General features: G+C 47.6%; 1 protein-coding gene and 1 long non-coding RNA gene across 2 annotated transcripts; both read left to right on the top strand.

Annotated features, from left to right (window-relative positions):
- The first annotated feature begins 2,094 nt into the window (after window positions 1-2,094).
- On the top strand, window positions 2,095-4,077 carry LOC125982061 (janus kinase and microtubule-interacting protein 3-like). The gene is made up of 3 exons (XM_068653291.1): window positions 2,095-2,575; window positions 2,655-2,780; window positions 3,150-4,077. Exons 1-2 carry the CDS (start codon window positions 2,348-2,350, stop codon window positions 2,769-2,771), a joined length of 345 nt encoding a protein of 114 aa, XP_068509392.1. The 5' UTR covers window positions 2,095-2,347; the 3' UTR covers window positions 2,772-2,780; window positions 3,150-4,077.
- A 6,144-nt stretch (window positions 4,078-10,221) lies between these two features.
- LOC125982610 (uncharacterized) lies at window positions 10,222-11,292 on the top strand. Its single transcript, XR_011088160.1, has 3 exons — window positions 10,222-10,292; window positions 10,753-10,929; window positions 11,117-11,292. It is a non-coding gene; the product is annotated as an uncharacterized lncRNA (long non-coding RNA).
- The last annotated feature ends 9,425 nt before the right edge of the window (window positions 11,293-20,717 follow it).

Genomic DNA, 20,717 nt, shown 5'->3' with positions numbered 1-20,717 from the left:
TCACTCTTCCCTTAAATATCTACGAAAGTTATTTAATTCTCTAACATGTTCGGAGTTACTTTTTACGCGGCCCGTCAAAAGGGGAAACGGGCCTGCGCCCTTCAAATAATTAAATTACTTTCAGTTCTACACCAAACCGATAATCCGATTCAAACACTTCCGTTAATTTATTCAGACGAAGCAAACTTTCAAACGGATTGAAATTCACTCGTGTCTCAAATAACTACGAAAGTTATTCAATTCTCTAAAATTGTCTGATGTTACTTTTATTTATTACGGTCCTATGTTATACCATAATAACCCCCCGCACATTAATCAAATTGTCAAATCAACCCCGAACCATCGATTGTACATTCAGTACAAATCAGCGCACAACAAAGTAGATGAATATACACAACACATTTATTGAAGAAACATGAAATAGAATTACAAATCTTAATCACTCCAGAAACCGAACAATTTCACCCACTGATACCCGTGTTAATAAAATCATTCAATCCCAGAACAATTCGATTGCAAAACACAGTTCATGAAAGAGGGAATCAATTTTTAGCCAAGCAAAGAAATCAAGAAGTAAAAATCACATTTGTGCTTCTCCAAACAATTTATGTCACGCCACTATTCTCATAGTGACGGGTCCCTTGATCGAATTGACTAACAATATTGCTTTAAGCTGTTACAGAATACATTTTTAGCCAAGCAAAGAAATCAAAAAGTAAAAATCACATTTGTGCGTCCATGCGTGACTCACAATCCGACACCGTGTTCCTGTTTTATTTCTATTTTAACTTGCTTAGCTTATTTTGGCCCCTTTTTTGGTCTCATGTTTTGGTCTGGCGCCATCTTTTGGACAAATTTGGAATTTCAGCTCTGCCAATTTATTCCTGTGAATAATCCATATTTTACCATTTGCACCATCTCTTCCCCCCATGTTACATGACAGTAGAAATGGGTCACTATCAAAGCAGAGTAGCAGATCTGGAGTCAGCGCTGAAGCAACAAGGACAGGTAAGCTTATCAATGAGCACACCTTTTTCTCAGACAAAATAGCTACATTCTTCAGTCACTCATTCGTCTGACATTACTGGACCAACCCCCCCCCCCCCCCCCCCCCCTGAACGTGGCTGGGAAAATGCGGAGAAAAGCAAATGTCATTTTCCAGTCAACCAAAGAATTTGTGGATGAAAATGACACAACATTTCAAAGCTGTCCACGCGTTTGTCTCTTCTAGAATGTCAAGTGGGTGGAGGAGAAGCAGCTGCTGCGTCAGAGCAATCAGCAGTTGGCCGAAAAGGTGACGGAAAGAAAGGCGCTGGGCGGAGTCGCTTGGCGTCACACCCGTCCGGAAGCCCCGCAGATGAGGTCTGACTGTCTTTTCAGGTCAGGCGGATGGAGGCGGAAGAAGCGCGTCTGAAAGAGCACATCCAGGATATCCGAGACCAAAACGAACTGCTTGAGTTCCGCATCCTGGAGCTGGAGGTGGGAAGACTCGCACAAGCGTGTTGAGGCCAGAGATGTGACGGACGGACGGACGGACGGACGGACGGACGGACGGATGGATGCATGCCTCTGCCTTTCAGGAGAGGGAGTGGCGCTCCCCCGTCTTGAAGTTTCTGCAAGTCCGTTTCCCAGACGGCCTCAGCCCTTTGCAGATCTACTGCGAGGCCGACGGCGTGAGCGTACGTAAGGCGTCCCTCGCAACCCTAACCTTAACCTGAGGTCCCAGAACACCTTACATTGCTCCTTGCGCCTTTCCCCAGGACATCGTCATCAGTGATCTGATGAAGAAGCTGGACATCCTGGGCGATAACGCCGTAAGTGTATGTCGAACTCCTTATGTTCGCACTCCACGAGACGCGGCGGCTCAAATGTGACTTTTGGAAGGCTTTGCGCTGAAAGAACCTTGTTGACGCTGTGCCTTTGGGCTCTTGCAGAATCTCACCAACGAGGAGCAGGTGGTCGTGATTCACGCCAGGACCCTTCCCACCCTAGCCGAGAAGGTAACGCGCACGTCCACGCACGCTCTCGCATTCTGCTTATGTGACAGCAGCCTTTCCTCAGTGGTTAGAATACATCAAAGTGACCAAGTCAGCACTTCAACAGAAGATGTTGGACATTGAAAGTGAGAAGGTAGACAGACACGCGACATCAGCCAAGGGGAACTCGGGGCAATGTGCCCCAACAATTCTGACCTTGAGCTGTGCTAGGATATGTTCTGCAACCAGAAGGGCTACCTGGATGAAGAGTTGGACTTCAGGAAGCGTTCCATGGACCAGGCTCATAAGGTAAGCCGCCCTCAAATCTCCCGCCGGACTACTGATGGACGAGGATTGCGGCCCAGAGGATCATGGAGCTGGAGGCCATGTTGTACGAGGCGCTACCGCAGAGGGACTGCCCCGCCACGGACGGCGAAAAAGCCAGCCACGCTGGCGTGAATGACGTGCTGACGGCGGATCAGAGACAAGAGCTTAGGAGCGCCGTGGACCAATGGAAGCGAGCCCCGATGTGGGAGTTGAGGGAGCGCGACGCTTGCATCCTCCAAGAGAGAATGGATCTGCTGCACAGCGCGCAACAGGTAAGGGCCCAAAGCCAGCCCGGCACTTACTTGCACGCTTACTGGCTTTTGAAGGCTACTTTCCATTTGTCCGTCCTAGAGGAACAAAGAGCTGAAAGAATTCATCGAAGCTCAGAAGAGACAAATCAAACAATTGGAGGAGAAGTTTCTGTTTCTCTTTCTAGTCTTCTCCTTGGCCTTCATTCTGTGGCCCTAACACCAGCTGGTGAGTGAGCTCCAGCGGCACCGCACTCGACACCTCCGATACACTGCCAGCCGGTCTCAGACGTTGGCAGACGCTCCGATGCCGACGTATACCCCCCGCCACGGTGACAGAGGCACCGCGTCACACCGGCGCTCATCCAATCAGAAGGCAGGAAAGGCAAATTCACATGCAGGGCACTCTTGAACCAGAAGAGAGCGCCACAAAAAACGGTTGTTGCCCCAAACGCGCACTAAAAAGGGTCAGAATAACAAGAGTCCCACCGGCCAGCCGGGGCCACCCGTCCATCCATTTCTTCAGGGGGGGAAAAAATTGGAGTCACCGGTGAGTACATTTTGCATTTAGCTCTGCTTTTCTGCTTCTGTCTTCAAGTGTGTGGCATCCTGCGACCAAAGATTCAGCCAACCCCAAAGCGGTTGACCTCAACGTCCCACCACCATTCCTACCAGAGCAGGTGACGTGATGCTTTGGACATCCTTCCGTCTCAGATGCCCAAAAGTACTCTTTGCCACATCTGCGGCAATACGGTGTCTTTTCAAAGGTGCAAATAAATCCAGCGTGGGCGGAACACGCACGTCTTCGTTTTTTCCCGCTTTGTTTGTGTGACAGCTGTTGTGAAAATTTTACACAAATAAAGTTGTATAGTACAGGTTTGGCCAAGCCGCAACTCCCGAACCGCATGCGGCTCTTTTATGTTCATATCAACATTTGTGTGTGTGTGGGGGGGGGGTTGTGCGTGTTGGCTTCACTTGAGTTCAATTTACTATTTTCGTCAAAAGCGCATGTGGTGAAATTCCACAAAGTAGTAAAGGAAAATGTGCTTTCGGCAGTTTGCAAACATATGTTTTAAGGTTGTGTTAAACTTATAATCATATTAATATCTAGTATTAGAGTGCTCGTGTGGATTGGTGGGGGGCGAGGAATGTGCAGACAAACTGCATGAACTTGTTTTCTTCAAAGTGTTGTGGAATAGGCCCGGATAGGGAGTACCGGAGGAGACCATCTCAAGGTCGGTTAGGAACAAGAACAACAGCACGTCTATGAGACCGGCCTTCGAGGGAAAAACCCAACTGTCTGACCTCAGCGACACCTGGACCGGGGAGGAGATGGCCATCGACCAATCATCTCACAATATTTTGCATGCTTTAATATTCATATTGTGTTTCTTTAAAACTGGGCAACCCGGAAGAATGTGTCGTCTTTTGGTGGTCACAAAAACGCACGAGTTTTAGTGTGAGGGACCCGGGACCCAGGCCTGTATTAGTGCGCTCTGTCAGGAATAAATAATTGGTAAATTTGGTCTGATTGATCTACTGGTCTTCTCTTTGACAGAACGAACTCGCAAAATTGTTAGGTGCGCCAGTGTGTGGATTAGGACATAGCAATTTATGTGTTAAGTGTTGATCGCAATTTGGAGTCAGATCAATAACTAGAATCCGTAACCTAACAGTAGGATGGGCAAACACATTCCAGTAAACTATTAGTGTCAATTGGGCTCTCGAAATGGCAGGGAAAAGATGCACAGCAAAACGAAAATATGTAGATGAACACAGGACGTTTTTATCAGAGTGGGAAAGTTTCTATTTTTTGTTGAACGTGATGGCAAACCATTCTGCCTGATACGTCAGACCTCAGCGCATTTCAAAGATTCAAATCTTCAGCGCCATGCACTTCAACTCACTCCATGCTAACATTGATCAGGCGTCGAACCCGCAACATCATGCTTAAGAGGTGGACATGCTAACCAGTGCGCCATTATGTCAACGCATAACAACTGTAAGAACTTCCGCCGGAATTCAAATCCGCGGGGAGAGTTAACTTGTTTAAAAGGGAGTGGGCAGAAGAATTATTTAATTTATTTAAATCTATTTGGAGTGTGCGCCATTATGTCAATGCATAACAACTGTAAGTCTACTAAACAAAACAGCGGTTGCTATATGACGTCTGCCACGTCGTGGTCACGTGACGCGGACGTGACGTCGACGCCTACTTTACATCCCACCGATCACAGGACCCCTCGGCTGCATAACCTCGCCCCCTTCCCAACCAATCGGATTTGCTATACGCGAAAACGACGCCAATGGGCGGGCTCTTCCGCCAGAATTTAAATCCGTGGGCGTGGCTCGCAACAGGAAGTAGGAAAATGGCGATGTTGACAAAGACACAGCGGATGGTAACATACGACTAACGAGAGAAATATTTTTATTTTCTGCTTGCAACTGGACCGTCCAGAGCGTACACGGTAAGTACAACTCATCGTTTTTAAAAAGAAGTACTTTTGTTGCCCTGAAAAGCGAGTGAGTGTGGCGTTTGGGGGGAACGTCGAATTTCGACGATTCTTTCTGGTCAACGGTTGTAAATGATTGCGTTGATTAAAAAAGAAAACTTGATGTAACTCTACTTTTAACTGCCGTTTCAGATAAGCGGGTATTACGTCGCAGTCATGTGCCGCGGATATGACGTAATTGGCTGACCTTCCACCAAAATTCAAATCTGTTGGCGCGATGGCCGTGAGCCACTGAGCAACGACGAATATCAACAGAAATATCTTTATTTTCTGCTTGCAACTGGACCGTCTACAGCGTACACGGTAAGTAACACTCATTGTGTTTAAAGAGATTTACGTTTGTAATAGCAACGTGTAGCTGAGGCGCTAGCAGAAGTGTAGCCGCGTTGCGTTGTACGTGTGAATATTGGTCCAGGCGAAATGTTAATGTTTAATTTCATTCCTTTAGGTTCCACGGTGTTTGTTGGCTGCAAGTTTTCCATTGCAAGAAGAGGCTCGTATCATTGACCAGGAGCGAGCTACAACGGTGAGTAGCCATAACATTTATGTTAAACACTTCCTATTTCATGTCTAACAGTACTTGATTTAACAAATAACCATAAATAAATACAGTGTGGGCACTGAAGTTAACATATGTGATTATACTGCCTAATCTGTCACCGAGTATATTGTTGCAAAGTAATATAAGATCCAAAGTTGTAATTCAGAATAGTTTTCAAAAGAAGGCCATTAGAATTATATACAAGTCTGATTACCCTGAACATAACAACAAGCTATTAATTAAATCACAAATTCTTCAATTCAAAGATTTGGTAGATTATCAGAATAATAATGTCTAACAGTAATTGATTTAACACATCACGATAAGTAGATTGAGTGTGGGCACTCTCAAGTTAACATATGTGATTATACTGCCTAATCTGTTACAGAGTATGTTGTTGCCAAGTAATGTAGAATAGATCCAAAGTAGTAATCCAGAATAGTTTTGAAAAGGCCATTAGAATAATAAACAAATCTGATTACCTTGAACATAATAGTTAAGTGTTGAATATGTCCTATGAAGTCAACATTTGGCACCATCATGTGGTGAAATTTGGAATTGCATCACATCCAATTTTGCCTGGGAACAAACAGATTAAATAAATCTTAGACTTAAATAAGCCACTCCTTCTCAAACAAGTAAACTCTGCCCATTTTGCGCAGTAGATGTTCTGTTAATATCTAGTATTTATACAAAGTCATAATTTAAATTGCTTTTAACCTTCATTCATCGCTTCAACCAACATTACTCGCTCTTATTACCAACTTGTATCGATTTAACTGAGCGTTTAATACTTCCTATCAGGTCTCAAGTCAAGATTTGGCAAAATACAATTTCAGCAAATCCAATTTTGCCAGGCAACAAAAAGAGATTAAATAAACTAAATAAGTCTTCTTCCCATTAAATAAATCAGAAAAGTCTGTCTTGCAACCAGTCCTCTTCAAACAAGTAAAGTCTGCCCGTTTTGTGCCGTAGATTTTGTGTCTATGCCTAGTATTTATACAAAATCATAATTTAAACGACTTCATTCCTTCATTCACTTTGGAAATTTGGAATTGCAGCAAATCGAATTTTGCCAGGGAACAAAAATAGATCAATTAAACTAAATAAGTCTTCTTCCCATTAAATAAATTAAAAAAGTCTGTCTTGTAACCAGTCCTTTTCAAACAAGTAAAGTCTGCCCATTTTGTGCCGTAGATTTTGTGTTTATGCCTAGTATTTATACAAAATCATAATTTAAAGGATTTCATTCCTTCATTCACTTTGGAAATTTGGAATTGCAGCACGTCAAATTTTGCCTGGGAAGAAAAGTAGATTAAATAAATTTAATAAGTCTTACTACTTCCCAATAAATAAATTAAATACGTCTTACTTGTTCCCACTCCTTTTCAAAAAAGTAGTTTAAAACGAGGGCCCTTCACTCAACCTTTAACCTCAACACCGCACGTCACATTGTGTTGTATCTGTGAATGTTGGTTGTGGCCAAATGATAGTTTTCTTTCATTCGTTTAGGTTCCACGGTGTTTGTTGGCTATATGTTTTCCACTGTCAGAAGGATGAAAATACAAAGTACAACGCTTGGACGTGGGCGACGACGTCACCGGTGAGTCCTTCCTTCCTATTTATTTACCTTCTAGGTGCTAGGTGCCGCACTGAACAACATTATGCCGCACTGAACAACATTATGCCGCACTGAACAACACCATGCCGCACTGAACAACACCATGCCGCACTGAACAACATTATGCCGCACTGAACACCATGCCGCACTGAACAACACCATCCCGCACTGAACAACACCATCCCGCACTGAACAACACCATGCCGCACTGAACAACACCATGCCGCACTGAACAACACCATGCCGCACTGAACAACACCATGCCGCACTGAACAACACCATGCCGCACTGAACAACACCATGCCGCACTGAACAACACCATGCCGCACTGAACAACACCATCCCGCACTGAACAACATTATGCCGCACTGAACAACATTATGCCGCACTGAACAACATTATGCCGCAGTGAACAACATTATGCCGCACTGAACAACATTATGCCGCACTGAAAAACACCATGCCGCACTGAACAACACCATGCCGCACTGAACAACACCATGCCGCACTGAACAACACCATGCCGCACTGAACAACACCATGCCGCACTGAACAACACCATGCCGCACTGAACAACACCATGCCGCACTGAACAACACCATGCCGCACTGAACAACACCATGCCGCACTGAACAACACCATCCCGCACTAAACAACACCATGCCGCACTGAACAACATTATGCCGCACTGAACAACATTATGCCGCACTGAACAACATTATGCCGCACTGAACAACATCATGTCGCACTGAACAACACCATGCCGCACTGAACAACACCATGCCGCACTGAACAACACCATCCCGCACTGAACAACACCATGCCGCACTGAACTACACCATGCCGCACTGAACAACACCATGCCGCACTGAACAACACCATGCCGCACTGAACAACACCATGCCGCACTGAACAACACCATGCCGCACTGAACAACACCATGCCGCACTGAACAACACCATGCCGCACTGAACAACACAATGCCGCACTGAACAACACCATGCCGCACTGAACAACACCATGCCGCACTGAACAACACCATGCCGCACTGAACAACACCATCCTGCACTGAACAACACCATGCCGCACTGAACAACATTATGCCCCACTGAACAACAATTTACCGCACTGAACAACATTATGCCGCACTGAACAACACCATCCCGCACTGAACAACACCATGCCGCACTGAACAACACCATGCCGCAATGAACAACACCATGCCGCACTGAACAACACCATGCCGCACTGAACAACACCATGCCGCACTGAACAACACCATGCCGCACTGAACAACACCATGCCGCACTGAACACCATCCCGCACTAAACAACACCATGCCGCACTGAACAACATTATGCCGCACTGAACAACATTATGCCGCACTGAACAACACCATGCCGCACTGAACAACACCATGCCGCACTGAACAACACCATGCCGCACTGAACAACACCATGCCGCACTGAACAACACAATGCCGCACTGAACAACACAATGCCGCACTGAACAACACCATGCCGCACTGAACAACACAATGCCGCACTGAACAACACAATGCCGCACTGAACAACACCATGCCGCACTGAACAACACCATGCCGCACTGAACAACACCATGCCGCACTGAACAACACCATCCTGCACTGAACAACACCATGCCGCACTGAACAACATTATGCCCCACTGAACAACAATTTACCGCACTGAACAACATTATGCCGCACTGAACAACACCATCCCGCACTGAACAACACCATGCCGCACTGAACAACACCATGCCGCAATGAACAACACCATGCCGCACTGAACAACACCATGCCGCACTGAACAACACCATGCCGCACTGAACAACACCATGCCGCACTGAACAACACCATGCCGCACTGAACACCATCCCGCACTAAACAACACCATGCCGCACTGAACAACATTATGCCGCACTGAACAACATTATGCCGCACTGAACAACACCATGCCGCACTGAACAACACCATGCCGCACTGAACAACACCATGCCGCACTGAACAACACCATCCCGCACTGAACAACACCATGCCGCACTGAACAACACCATGCCGCACTGAACAACACCATGCCGCACTTAACAACACCATGCCGCACTGAACAACACCATGCCGCACTGAACAACAACATGCCGCACTGAACAACAACATGCCGCACTGAACAACACGACGCCGCACTGAACAACACTACGCCGCACTGAACAACACGACGCCGCACAGAATAACACAATACCGCACAGAACAACACCATGCCGCACAAACAGTTTTAGATAATATTACGTCGCAGTCATGCGACGCGGACATGACGTCAATAGGCGGAACTCACGGCAAAATTATAATCCGTGGGCGTGGCTTGCAACAGAAAGTAGGAAAGCGGCAATGCTGGCAAACAAGACACAGCGGTTAGTAACACGACGACTAACAAGACAAATATTTTTGTTTTCAGCTTGCAACTTGACCGTCTAGAGCGTACAAGGTAATTACAACTCATTGTTTTGAAAAATATGTTTTTTTGTAGCCCTGAAAAGCGAGGGAGTGTGGCATTTGGGAGGAACGTCGAACTCGGCGTCTGCTTCCAGCCACAGACGCCAAATTTCGACGATTATTTCGACTGGTCAACGTTTGTAAATTATTGCGTTGATTAAAAACTTTATTTAACTCTACTCTTAACTTTGCCGTTTCAGATATGCGGGTATTACACCGCGGAAATGACGTCGATAGGCTGAACTCTCGCCAAAATTCAAATCTGTGGGCGCAATGGCCTTGAGCGAGACAACGGATACAAACACGACGATTATCAACAGAAATATCTTTATTTTCTGCTTGCAAGTGGACCGTCTAGAGCGTACACGGTAAGTACAACTCATTGTGTTTTAAAAGATTTATGTTTGTGTAGTTTGCGTTGCGTTGTATCTGTGAATGTTGGTTGAGGCTAAATGTTAATGTTTAATTTCCTTCCTTTAGGTTCCACGGTGTTTGTTGGCTGTATGTTTTCCACTGCAAGAAGAGGCTCGTATCATTGACCAGCAGGAGCTACAATGGTGAGTACCCCTTTCGTCGTCCATTTATGTTAAACACTTCCTGTTTCATGTCTAACAGTACTCGATTTAACAAATAACCATAAATAAATACAGTGTGGGCAGTCAAGTTAACATATGTGATTATCCTGCCTAATATGTTTATCACAAATATGTCACTAATATGTTTATTTGTTTATCACAACACCTTTGGACCTTCAGCAATCGATTATTTCCCTTCATCTACATAGAGACAGAACGATGGTGTCTTAAACATCTCATTCATTTCACCAAATAACTTCACGCAGGTGGATAACGGCCGTCTCGGTCACGCTATGTTGCGTGATGCAGTTTTGAAGAACCAAATGCATTTATTCAATGAATAAGTCAAGCTAGATCTATGTTTATGATGTTGTACGTTACGGTACCGATTGAAGTTGAGTCCGAAGCCAGTGGAAAACAGCGCTGCGTTTGTGCTCTCCAGGTACAAATGTTGTGATCTCTGACTGACGACCGGGCGAGACTCGAGTAAGAGATGTCCAAACGAGCTCCGGCAGGGCGGGTCAAGGCGGAGCGAACGGACGCCTTTCAGGCCGCCAATGACGAGCTGAGAGCCAAACTGATGGACGTCCAGTTAGAACTTCAGCAGGAGAAGAACAAGGTGAAAACCTCAACAGACAGACACTGCCTTCCTTCCTGCCTGCTTCCCTGCCTGCCTCCCTGCCTGCCTCCCTGCCTGCCTGCCTCCCTGCTTGCCTCCCTCCCTCCCTCCCTCCCGCCCTCCCTCCCTCCCTCCCTCCCAGTTTCCCCGATGTAGATTTGACATGCGTGTGCCATGACTGTGTCAGCCTACGTCAACAAATGCACCGAGGACATCAGCACCACTAAGAATATCATCACCCGGGGCAACCAACGACCCTGGATGACTGAGGAGGTGCGTCAAACGCTACGAGCGCGGAACTCTGCCTTCAAGTCTGGCGACAAGGAGACACTGAGGACAGCGAGAGCCAACTTGAACCGTGCCATCAGGGTAGCGAAGCGAGACCACAGTCGAAAAATTCAGGATCGTTTCCACGACGCCAACAACACCAGGAGTATGTGGCAAGGCATACGGGCGATTACAGACTACAACTCACCCTCCCCCCCGGTGGGTGAAGTTGATGCTGACTTTCTAAATGGTCTAAATAACTTCTTTGGGAGGTTCGAGGCACTAAACGGCACTCCAGCAGTTAAAACTGTCCCCCATCAGGAAGAGGAGGTACTCTGCCTTGACCCCGCCGATGTGTTGAAGACCCTGAGGAGAGTCAACCCCCGTAAGGCCCCTGGCCCCGACAACATTCCTGGGCGTGTGTTCAGGGAATGTGCAAGTCAGCTGGCTGGGGTCATCACAGACATTTTTAACACCTCGCTGGGCCAAGCCACAGTGCCAGCGTGCTTTAAGACTGCCTCCATCATTCCGGTGCCGAAGAAACCTCAAATCACCTCATTGAATGATTACCGGCCTGTTGCACTGACTCCGGTCATGATGAAGTGCTTCGAAAGGCTGCTTAAAGATCACATCGTTTCCAGACTCCCCCCATTATTTGACCCGTTCCAGTTTGCCGACCGGCAAAACCGCTCCACTCAGGACGCCATCTCCTCCGTTCTTCACCTGAGCCTGGCTCACCTGGAGGAGAAGAACACCCATGTTCGGATGCTGTTCCTGGACTTCAGCTCAGCGTTAAACACCATCATCCCACAGCATCTAGTAGGAAAATTGGAACACCTGGGCTTCAACACCCCCCTTCGCAACTGGCTGCTAGACTTCCTCACCAACAGACCTCAGTCAGTCCGGGTCGGACAGAACACCTCTGATGTCATCACCCTCAGCACAGGCTGCGTCCTGAGCCCCCTGCTGTTCACCCTGATGACACACGACTGCGTCCCCAGGTTCACCACCAATCACATCGTGAAGTTCGCAGACGACACAACGGTGGTGGGGCTCATCAGAGACAACAACGACCTGGACTACAGAGAGGAGGTGGAGCAGCTGGTGGGCTGGTGCAGAGACAACAGCCTGATCCTGAATGTGGAGAAGATGAAGGAGATCATCGTCGACTTCAGGAAAAACCAGCCTCACCACGCTCCACTGATCATCAACAGCTCAGCTGTGGAGGTGGTCAGCAGCACCAAATTCCTGGGGGTCCACATCACAGAAGACCTCACCTGGACTATGAACACTACGGCACTGATCAAGAGGGCACAGAAGCGCTTGTACTTCCTGCGGAGGATGAGGAGAGCCCACCTGCCCCCACCCATCATGAGGACGTTCTACAGGAGCACCATAGAGAGCATTCTGACAAGCTGACTCTCTGTGTGGTGTGGAGGCTGCACCGCCTCCGATTGGAAGAACGTGAGGAGAGTGGTGAGGACAGCAGAGAGGATCATAGGGGCTCCTCTTCCCTCCATTCAGGACATTTCATCTCAGCGCTGCATGTCCCGTGCCCGTAACATCATCAATGACCCATCACACCCCCACCATGGACTGTTCTCCCTGCTGCCCTCTGGGAAGAGGTTTCGCACAATCCGCTGCAGGTCCACCAGGTTCTGCAACAGCTTTTTCCCTGCTGTCATCAGACTGTTGAACATTAGAACTGTTGAGCTCTAAACTGAACTCTGCATCACACATTCACAGAACTGTACTTTATAACACTACGGACCTCTATCTTGCACTATCTCGCACTACCAACTTTACTGAACTTGTGTAAACCCTTTAAATAGAAGTTTAATACATGGTTTAGCATTCCTCTGCACACTCTTGAATACTGTTTTGCCTACTTGCACTATTGCATAATTAGCACTGCTGCACTTTATACTTATTTGTAATATATATATACAGTATATGTATATATATATTTTCATAGGATATGTTACTTCTATTCAACTGCAATATCACTACTTTGTTGTAAGCCGTGTGCAACGAAATTTCGTTTTGTATGCACCATGTGCAGACAAGATGACAATAAAGTTTGTCTAAGTCTAAGTCATGTCAGGTCAGCTGTCTGGAGAGAGAGAGAAGTCAGGACCTGCGGGCGGAGCACCACCGTGCCACCGCCGCCATGACGGAACTCAAAAGCAAACTCCATGAGGAGAAGCAGAAAGAGTTAGCCGTTACCAGGGAGACATTACTGCGGCAGCATGAAATGGAGCTGATGAGAGTGATCAAAATCAAAGATGGAGAGATCCAGCGAGTGAATGCCTTGGTCCTCAACCTGAGGGACGGCTCCATGGACAAGGTGATCCGCTCAATCCGTGTCTGACTATCCGCACGCCACGTCGGGCTCCGATGCGGCCGCTACCGTATTGTGTAGCTTGTCCCCAGTAAGCGTCGCGGCGCTCCGTTGCGGTCTCAACGGCCCGATGTGGCGCAATGTCTGCTCAGGTGAGGAGCGGGGGCGCTTTGCTGGCGGAAGTGGAGGAGACGCGGCGGTGTCGGGAGACCGAGCGGTGTCGCCTCCACCAGGAGCGTGGAAGAAGCCCTGGCAGCGGCCCAGCAGGCCTGGCAGTCCCGAGCGGCCGAGCTCCGATCGGCTCATCACCAGCATCGGGAGGAGCTGAGCCGAACCAAGAGAGACTGCGAGAGGGAGATCCGCCGACTGGTAGGACTGATCAGATGCGCGGTGCGTGGCTATGTTCCCAATTTCATTGTATACCTGCAGTGCAATGACACCTAAGGCATTCTATTCTATTCTATTTCACAAGAAGAAAACGTCCGGTTGCTCGCTTCGCTTTTGTCACAGCAATGGTGTTCTAGTCGATTCAAGATAAAAATTGGCCGGTTGCTCTCTTTGTTTTTGTCACAATTCTGGCAAATGAGTTTGCCCGCCTGCCTGAACGCTCCCCGTTTGTACATCCGGATGGATGAGATCAAGCTGAAAGACAGAGCGGTTAGTGTTTTGGATAAATCCCTGGGGCCGGCCACGTCCACCGCCTTCAGCTGCAGACTCAGGCTGCCGAGCAGCAGATCGCTGCCCTGAGGGATTCCCAAAGGGCGGGCCTAAACTACCCTGGAAGTGGGGTCAACGGCGCTACTAGCAATCCTCTTCATAGCGTAAGCCACCTCATCACACACTTGCAGTACGCATGACTTAGTTCGTTGCTGGAGGAAGGTAGCACAAAAACAGTTTTGAACTTTGAACGAGTGGTTGTGTGTGTGTGTTGCGGGGCGTTTTCAGTCTCAGGAGGATCGGGACACGCGAAGGTTTCATCTGAAAATCGCTGAGCTCAGCGCAGTCATCAGGAAACTGGAGGATCGAAACGCCCTGCTTTCTGAAGAGCGCAATGAACTGGTAATTTATTGACGGCACGCTTGAAGGTTTGCGCTACGTTTGATGCGCGCCATCCAGCGAGGCACCCATTGCGCTTGCTTATTAGTTGAGCGGCGCGGCGAGTCGGTTGCCTGGTTGATGTCTTTTATTGGGAGCCAAAACCACGATTCCGTTCAAACCGATGCAAAAGGAATGGATACGTTCTGGCCCGCGTGTTGTGCGTCTTTCGCATCCCGCACTTCATGCTTGCAGCTTAAGCGACTGAGAGAAACAGAAAGCCAGTTTCTGCCACTCCTGTACAAAAACAAACGCCTGAGCAGGAAGAATGAAGAACTCTCGCTGGTGCTGTGTCGCCTTGAAAACAAAGTGCGCTTTGTCACCCAGGAGAACGAGGAGATGGCAAGCTTGGTAAGTCGACGCGGACAACGGCGGCGTGCCAACAGAGTCCACTGAATTTGTGTTCCACAGAGAAGGCCTAGTTCGCTCAATGACCTGGAGCGCGGTTGCGGCCAGCAGGACGGTGAAATGGAGTTCCTTCAAGTTGTGGAGCAGCGGCACATCATCGACGACTTGTCCAAGGTCTTCAGGCAGGCGACTCGGTGCACGTACGGCAGCGCCGCGCTCGCTCGCTGTCGCCAGGAAACCTTTTCCGTCCAAAGCTTGGCCGGCGGCCGCCATCCAAAAAATTGGCCCCTTAAATTCCGACCTTTCAAGCAGGAGCATTGTGCGCACGCGTTTGAACACGCTTTAGACTTGTTTTGCCGTTTTCAGCAGCTCAAAGCTCCCGTTTTGTCAGCGCCTTTGCCACTCGCTGTGCGCTGAAAACGACGGACTCGCCCGGCTGCTCAGCCCGTCAACCATGAGCCGCGAGCGCGACGTCATTGTCCGTAGGCAGCTAGTGGCAGAATGCACCCTGTTAGAGTTGCGCTCGCTCCAACTTATTTTGCAAGAACCACACGGGAGACAAGTAAGTTCTTTTGGACACCTGCAGGTGGAGAGTCCATCCGTTGTACGAATGAAGTCTGACTCTCGGCTCCCGCACGAGCATTTTTATTAAGAGAAACAGGGTGGGTGTAAGAGTGGATTGAATAGAGAAAGCCCTTGACCTCTAGTCAAAACATAGCAAGGGATGTTTTACGACTTTGTGTAGGAAGGGATAAGCGATAGGGATAAATAAGGGATAAATAATATTATTTATTACAGGTTGCAGTCAAAGTCAAAGCAACATAATCATACGATAAAGATAATCTGGAAAACCCTGACACACCCTGTAGTTGTCACTTTTGGAAAAGACGAGCGTCCCTCCAATCATCGCCGGTGACGGGTTTTTCAGGCTCTGGAGACAGGAGCTCATGTCAGAAATGTCATCGTGAGTCGCGTTTGTTTCTGCGCCGGAGCCGTTCGTTCCCTTTGCATCCAAAGAATCTCAAAGGCGGATTATTTGTGTCGACAGGAGAGAGATTTGCTGCTACGATACCGACGTCGAGAATCTCTGAGGAGGAACAAAGCGTGAGGTCCTGCAAGGTGAGTCTGTTTGTTTGCGGCTGCTTGGTGTTGCGCAAGATGAAATGGCCTTTTTCTCGCTATCGTTCCTCTCGTCGATTCATCGTGAGGTGTCGCTTCAGTTTGTTCAGAGAGATGTTTGCTTCCACGCCCGCAGGTCATCGAAACATTTTACGGCTACGACGAAGACGTGTTGGTGGACTCGGACGGATCGTCCTTGTCTTTTCACACCGACAGAACCCCCGACACGGAACCCGAAGAGGTAGCCCGCCATTTCTGCCAGCGTATTGGCGCCAAACATTCCTCTTCAGCCTGGAATCGGACTCGTCTTTGCGTCGCGGGTGCTTTGTCGCCGGTCTGACTGATTCTGGTACTAGTGCTGTGTTGCATTGGTGTGTGCATGAGGAGGCGGAGCTTCGCTACCGCCAGCTGACGCAAGAATATCAAGCGCTGCAACGAGCCTACGCTCTGCTAGCCCAGACCAGCGGAGGGGACTACGACGCCGAGAAGGAGATCAAGGTGGCGCCCCTTCCCGCAACCCCCGGCCAGGTCGCAGCCTCCCCGTTCTCACCCAGCCTCGGGTGTTCTCTGGTCTGAAAGGAGGAGGAGGAGCCTCCCTCCTCCTCCTTTCAGACCAGAGAAAAGCTGATGGTAGTGTCAAACGCACCTCTTTCAATAAGGTGCCCCCGGCTTCCCGGTAACGTGTTTGTCTTAGCCGAGTAACTCAATTCGAGGCAAGACTTCGAAGTGACCGCATCGTATTGATGGCTCCCCGCTAATGTTTGAAGTTCTTATTATGTTACGGATATTTTTAGATGTCTTTGTTAAGACCTCAGGGATTCGTTTGTATAGCGCACCCTAGCACAGTTTTGCCGAAGTAAATGTTGATATGGGTCCGTTCTACTTGGTCGCTCAAGCAGCGAGCCGACCAACTTGTTTATTCGAAAGAGAATCGAATTAATAAAAGTGTGACAATAATAGCATTTAAGGAGAAAATTAATGCACTTTACGTTATTAATTCTAACTTCTTATATGTAGATCTAGCACTTAACTGTCGGAGTGCTTCACCCCACTTGATTGCTTTAAAAAGAATAACAACTTTCTTAAAACGAATAAAAATGTCTTACTCTATTTAGATTTGCCCAGTAATTAATTTGGAAGGCAAGTCTATTTTTCGATCGTGTCCTGTTTAACTTTTGACGCGGCCCGACAAAATTAAGAACTGGGCCGCGCCCGACGGACAATCGAAATACTTTTATCCTTCACCAACTCAAATGATCTATTTTAACCATCGTCGTTATTTTATTTAGAGGAAGTAAATTTTCAAACGAATTCACTTTTGACGAAATTCACTCTTCCCTTAAATATCTACGAAAGTTATTTAATTCTCTAACATGTTCGGAGTTACTTTTTACGCGGCCCGTCAAAAGGGGAAACGGGCCTGCGCCCTTCAAATAATTAAATTACTTTCAGTTCTACACCAAACCAATAATCCGATTCAAACACTTCCGTTAATTTATTCAGACGAAGCAAACTTTCAAACGGATTGAAATTCACTCGTGTCTCAAATAACTACGAAAGTTATTCAATTCTCTAAAATTGTCTGATGTTACTTTTATTTATTACGGTCCTATGTTATACCATAATAACCCCCCGCACATTAATCAAATTGTCAAATCAACCCCGAACCATCGATTGTACATTCAGTACAAATCAGCGCACAACAAAGTAGATGAATATACACAACACATTTATTGAAGAAACATGAAATAGAATTACAAATCTTAATCACTCCAGAAACCGAACAATTTCACCCACTGATACCCGTGTTAATAAAATCATTCAATCTGATTTAAACACTTCCTTTAATTTATTCAGTCGAAACAACTTTCGAACGGATCGAAATTCACTCGTGGCTCAGATAACTACGGAAGTTATTTAAGTCTCTAACTTGTTCGGAGTTCCTTTTTACGCGGCCCGTCTAAAAGGGGAAGCGGGCCTGAGCCTTCGGTTGCATATTCAGTACAAATCCGCGCACAACGAAGTAAGTAATATACAAAACACATTTATTGTAGTAACATGGAATAGAATTACAAATCTCAATTACTCCAGAAACTGAACAATTTCCCTCACTGATACCCGTGTTAATAAAATCATTCAATCCCAGAACAATTCGATTGCAAAACACAGTTCATAAAAAAGGGAAGAGGTAAATACCAGCTGCGTGCTATTTTTGGTGGAAGCAAAATCGAGTGATCAGTTCGATCTTGCTTCTAAAATCCAAATTAGAGAAACAGGCTGGCCACGAGGAAGCCGGCGGCCCGTTGACTATTCCCCCCTCTCGCTAAAATACATAAAAACGGTCATCCTCACCGATTTCTCCTATAAAGTTGTCCAGTCCAATTTTTGGGAGTAAATCCAAGTTAATTTCAGTCCAGCGATCCTGCGTCTCACACAAAGATCTTTGGGACTTTGGAAAAAAAATCTTGAAACTCCTCCGGGCCTCTTCACGTATGAGCGCTCTTTTGGGGGAAAAAGCCCTGAAGCTGCTCCTGCAGGACCTTTTATAGACCTCTCCGTCCCCCCCCTCCCCTTTCTTTTCTCCTGTACTTTCCCTATAGGGTAAGACTGCCCAGTTTTCCCACGCCTATAGAAGGGACTGGCCAGCTTTCTCACGCCTATAGAGGGAACTGGCCAGTTTTCCCACGCCCATAGAGGGAACTGGCCAGTTTCCCCACGCTTGGTTATCTGTGGCCTTCAGCAGCTGTTTCCGCCCTGACCACGCAGTACTTTCCACCAAATGCACAGCTAGTGGTAAAACCTTTCACTTCCCCTTTTCTTCTCTTTCTGTTACATGAAAATAACTTTTTAAAGTTACGCTTCAATTAACTCTGAAATAAAAATCCAAACCCTTGACCTACTTTTCTTAACAATTTATGTCACGCCACTATTCTCATAGTGACGGGTTTCTTGATCGAATTGACAAATAATATTGCTTAAAGCGGTTACAGAATACATTTTTAGCCAAGCAAAGAAATAAAAAAATAAGAATCACATTTGTGCTTCTCCAAACAATTTATGTCACGCCCCTATTCTCATAGTGACGGGTCTCTTGATCGAATTGACAAATAATATTGCTTAAAGCGGTTACAGAATAAATTTTTAGCCAAGCAAGGAAATAAAAAAAAAATAAAAATCACATTTGTGCTTCCATGCGTGACTCACACTCTGACACCGTGTTCCTTTTTTATATCTATTTTAACCGGTTCAGCTTATTCTGGCCCCTCTTTTGGGCTCACGTTTTGGTCTGGCGCCATCTTTTGGACAAATTTGGAATTTCAGCTCTGCCAATTTATTCCTGTGAACAATCCATATTCTACCATTTGCACCATCTCTACCCCCATGTTACATGACACCCCCTCTTTGGATTGAAAACAGGTATAAATTATCCCTGATCCCCAAGAGCGACACAGCCATGTCGTCGTCTTCGTCTGAGATATTCACAACCTCAGCGGTCGTTGAAGTAGGGCAGGCCGCTGCCATGTCTCCCTGTCGGGCGATCTCTGCGAGGGCGTTGATCAGGCGCGACAACCGACCAGCAGCGTTGTCGTCGTCAGCGTGGTTCTCCACGGCGAGGGCTCTCAGCTCCGGTGGTGTTGAACCCCCTGTGGCCACACTCTTGACATCTGCATCCTCATTTTCAGCCTCGCTCCTGCGTCCTCCGTCTCGAGCCTCATCGTCGTCCTCAGACTCAGAAGGAGCTGCATCCACATCCAGCGGGCTTATCAGCCGTACGGGGCTGATGGGTGAGTCGAGGGGAGGATCGTCATTGTAGCCAGGCCCTCCATACGCACGGCTGCCGTCTGGATCCCGACGCCCCATGCAACCCTCGCATGGCTCTCTGCACCGGACGTAAGACCCATCCAGGGTCCAATGTCCAACACACCGTCCTCCTCCCCGACGCGCAGGCCGGACAAGCCCCACAGGGGCCTCGCTGGGCATCTCCATAGGTCGGTGTAATCCATATCCTGCGTTTGGGTGCGTGTAAAAGTCAGCCGAGAGAAAGTGATGAGGAGCGCTCACTCCCGTCCCGAACACACGTGCACGAGCTAATTTGTCCAGCCCGTACATCCATGGTTGGTCCGATCTCCCATTGTGAAAAGAACACCATTCGTGTCAAAATGGTAATTCGACACTGGTGGCACACCATGGCATCCAATACTTTGACTGGAAGCTTGTCCTCATTTCTCTGGGCAAATTCCAGCTCTCTTACTTCGGTGGTCAGTACAGATGGCATCATGAAGCCTACTCCCGACCACATAGTAGGCAACAGGTTGGGTGTCAAACAAATGACACAAGCTTCGTCGACCCATGTCCAGTGAAAATGTTCTGGTCCACTGGGTGTGCAACCCCGCTTGGCCAATCTCACCAGATTTAGGGCCCTTCCGGTCTGGATCCCATTTAGTGTTCTTCTTACGATGACCGCACCTTTGTGTGCGGCCATGCGCACGAAGGCCGGGATTGTTCCGTGGTCCGTTGCCATATGTTATTTGAATTACTTCTTGGCTTGATTCGGGTCAGCCGATAACGGCTTCAGCTGTTCAACTCCTTGGATACCTTTCTTCTTTAGTCGTACTGT

This window comes from Syngnathus scovelli, chromosome 15 (genome assembly GCF_024217435.2).
Source record: "Syngnathus scovelli strain Florida chromosome 15, RoL_Ssco_1.2, whole genome shotgun sequence".
In the NCBI taxonomy this organism is placed as follows: domain Eukaryota; kingdom Metazoa; phylum Chordata; class Actinopteri; order Syngnathiformes; family Syngnathidae; genus Syngnathus; species Syngnathus scovelli.
The sequence above is the reverse complement of the archived record's forward strand: the minus strand, read 5'-3'. Positions and strand labels throughout refer to the sequence as shown.

Excerpts from the sequence above, each read along its gene's own strand:
- LOC125982061 (XM_068653291.1), top strand. The coding sequence starts at position 2,348 with ATGGAGCTGGAGGCCATGTTGTACGAGGCGCTACCGCAGAGGGACTGC. Across the intron at positions 2,576-2,654 it reads TGCTGCACAGCGCGCAACAG|AGGAACAAAGAGCTGAAAGA; the intron begins GTAAGGGCCCAA and ends TGTCCGTCCTAG.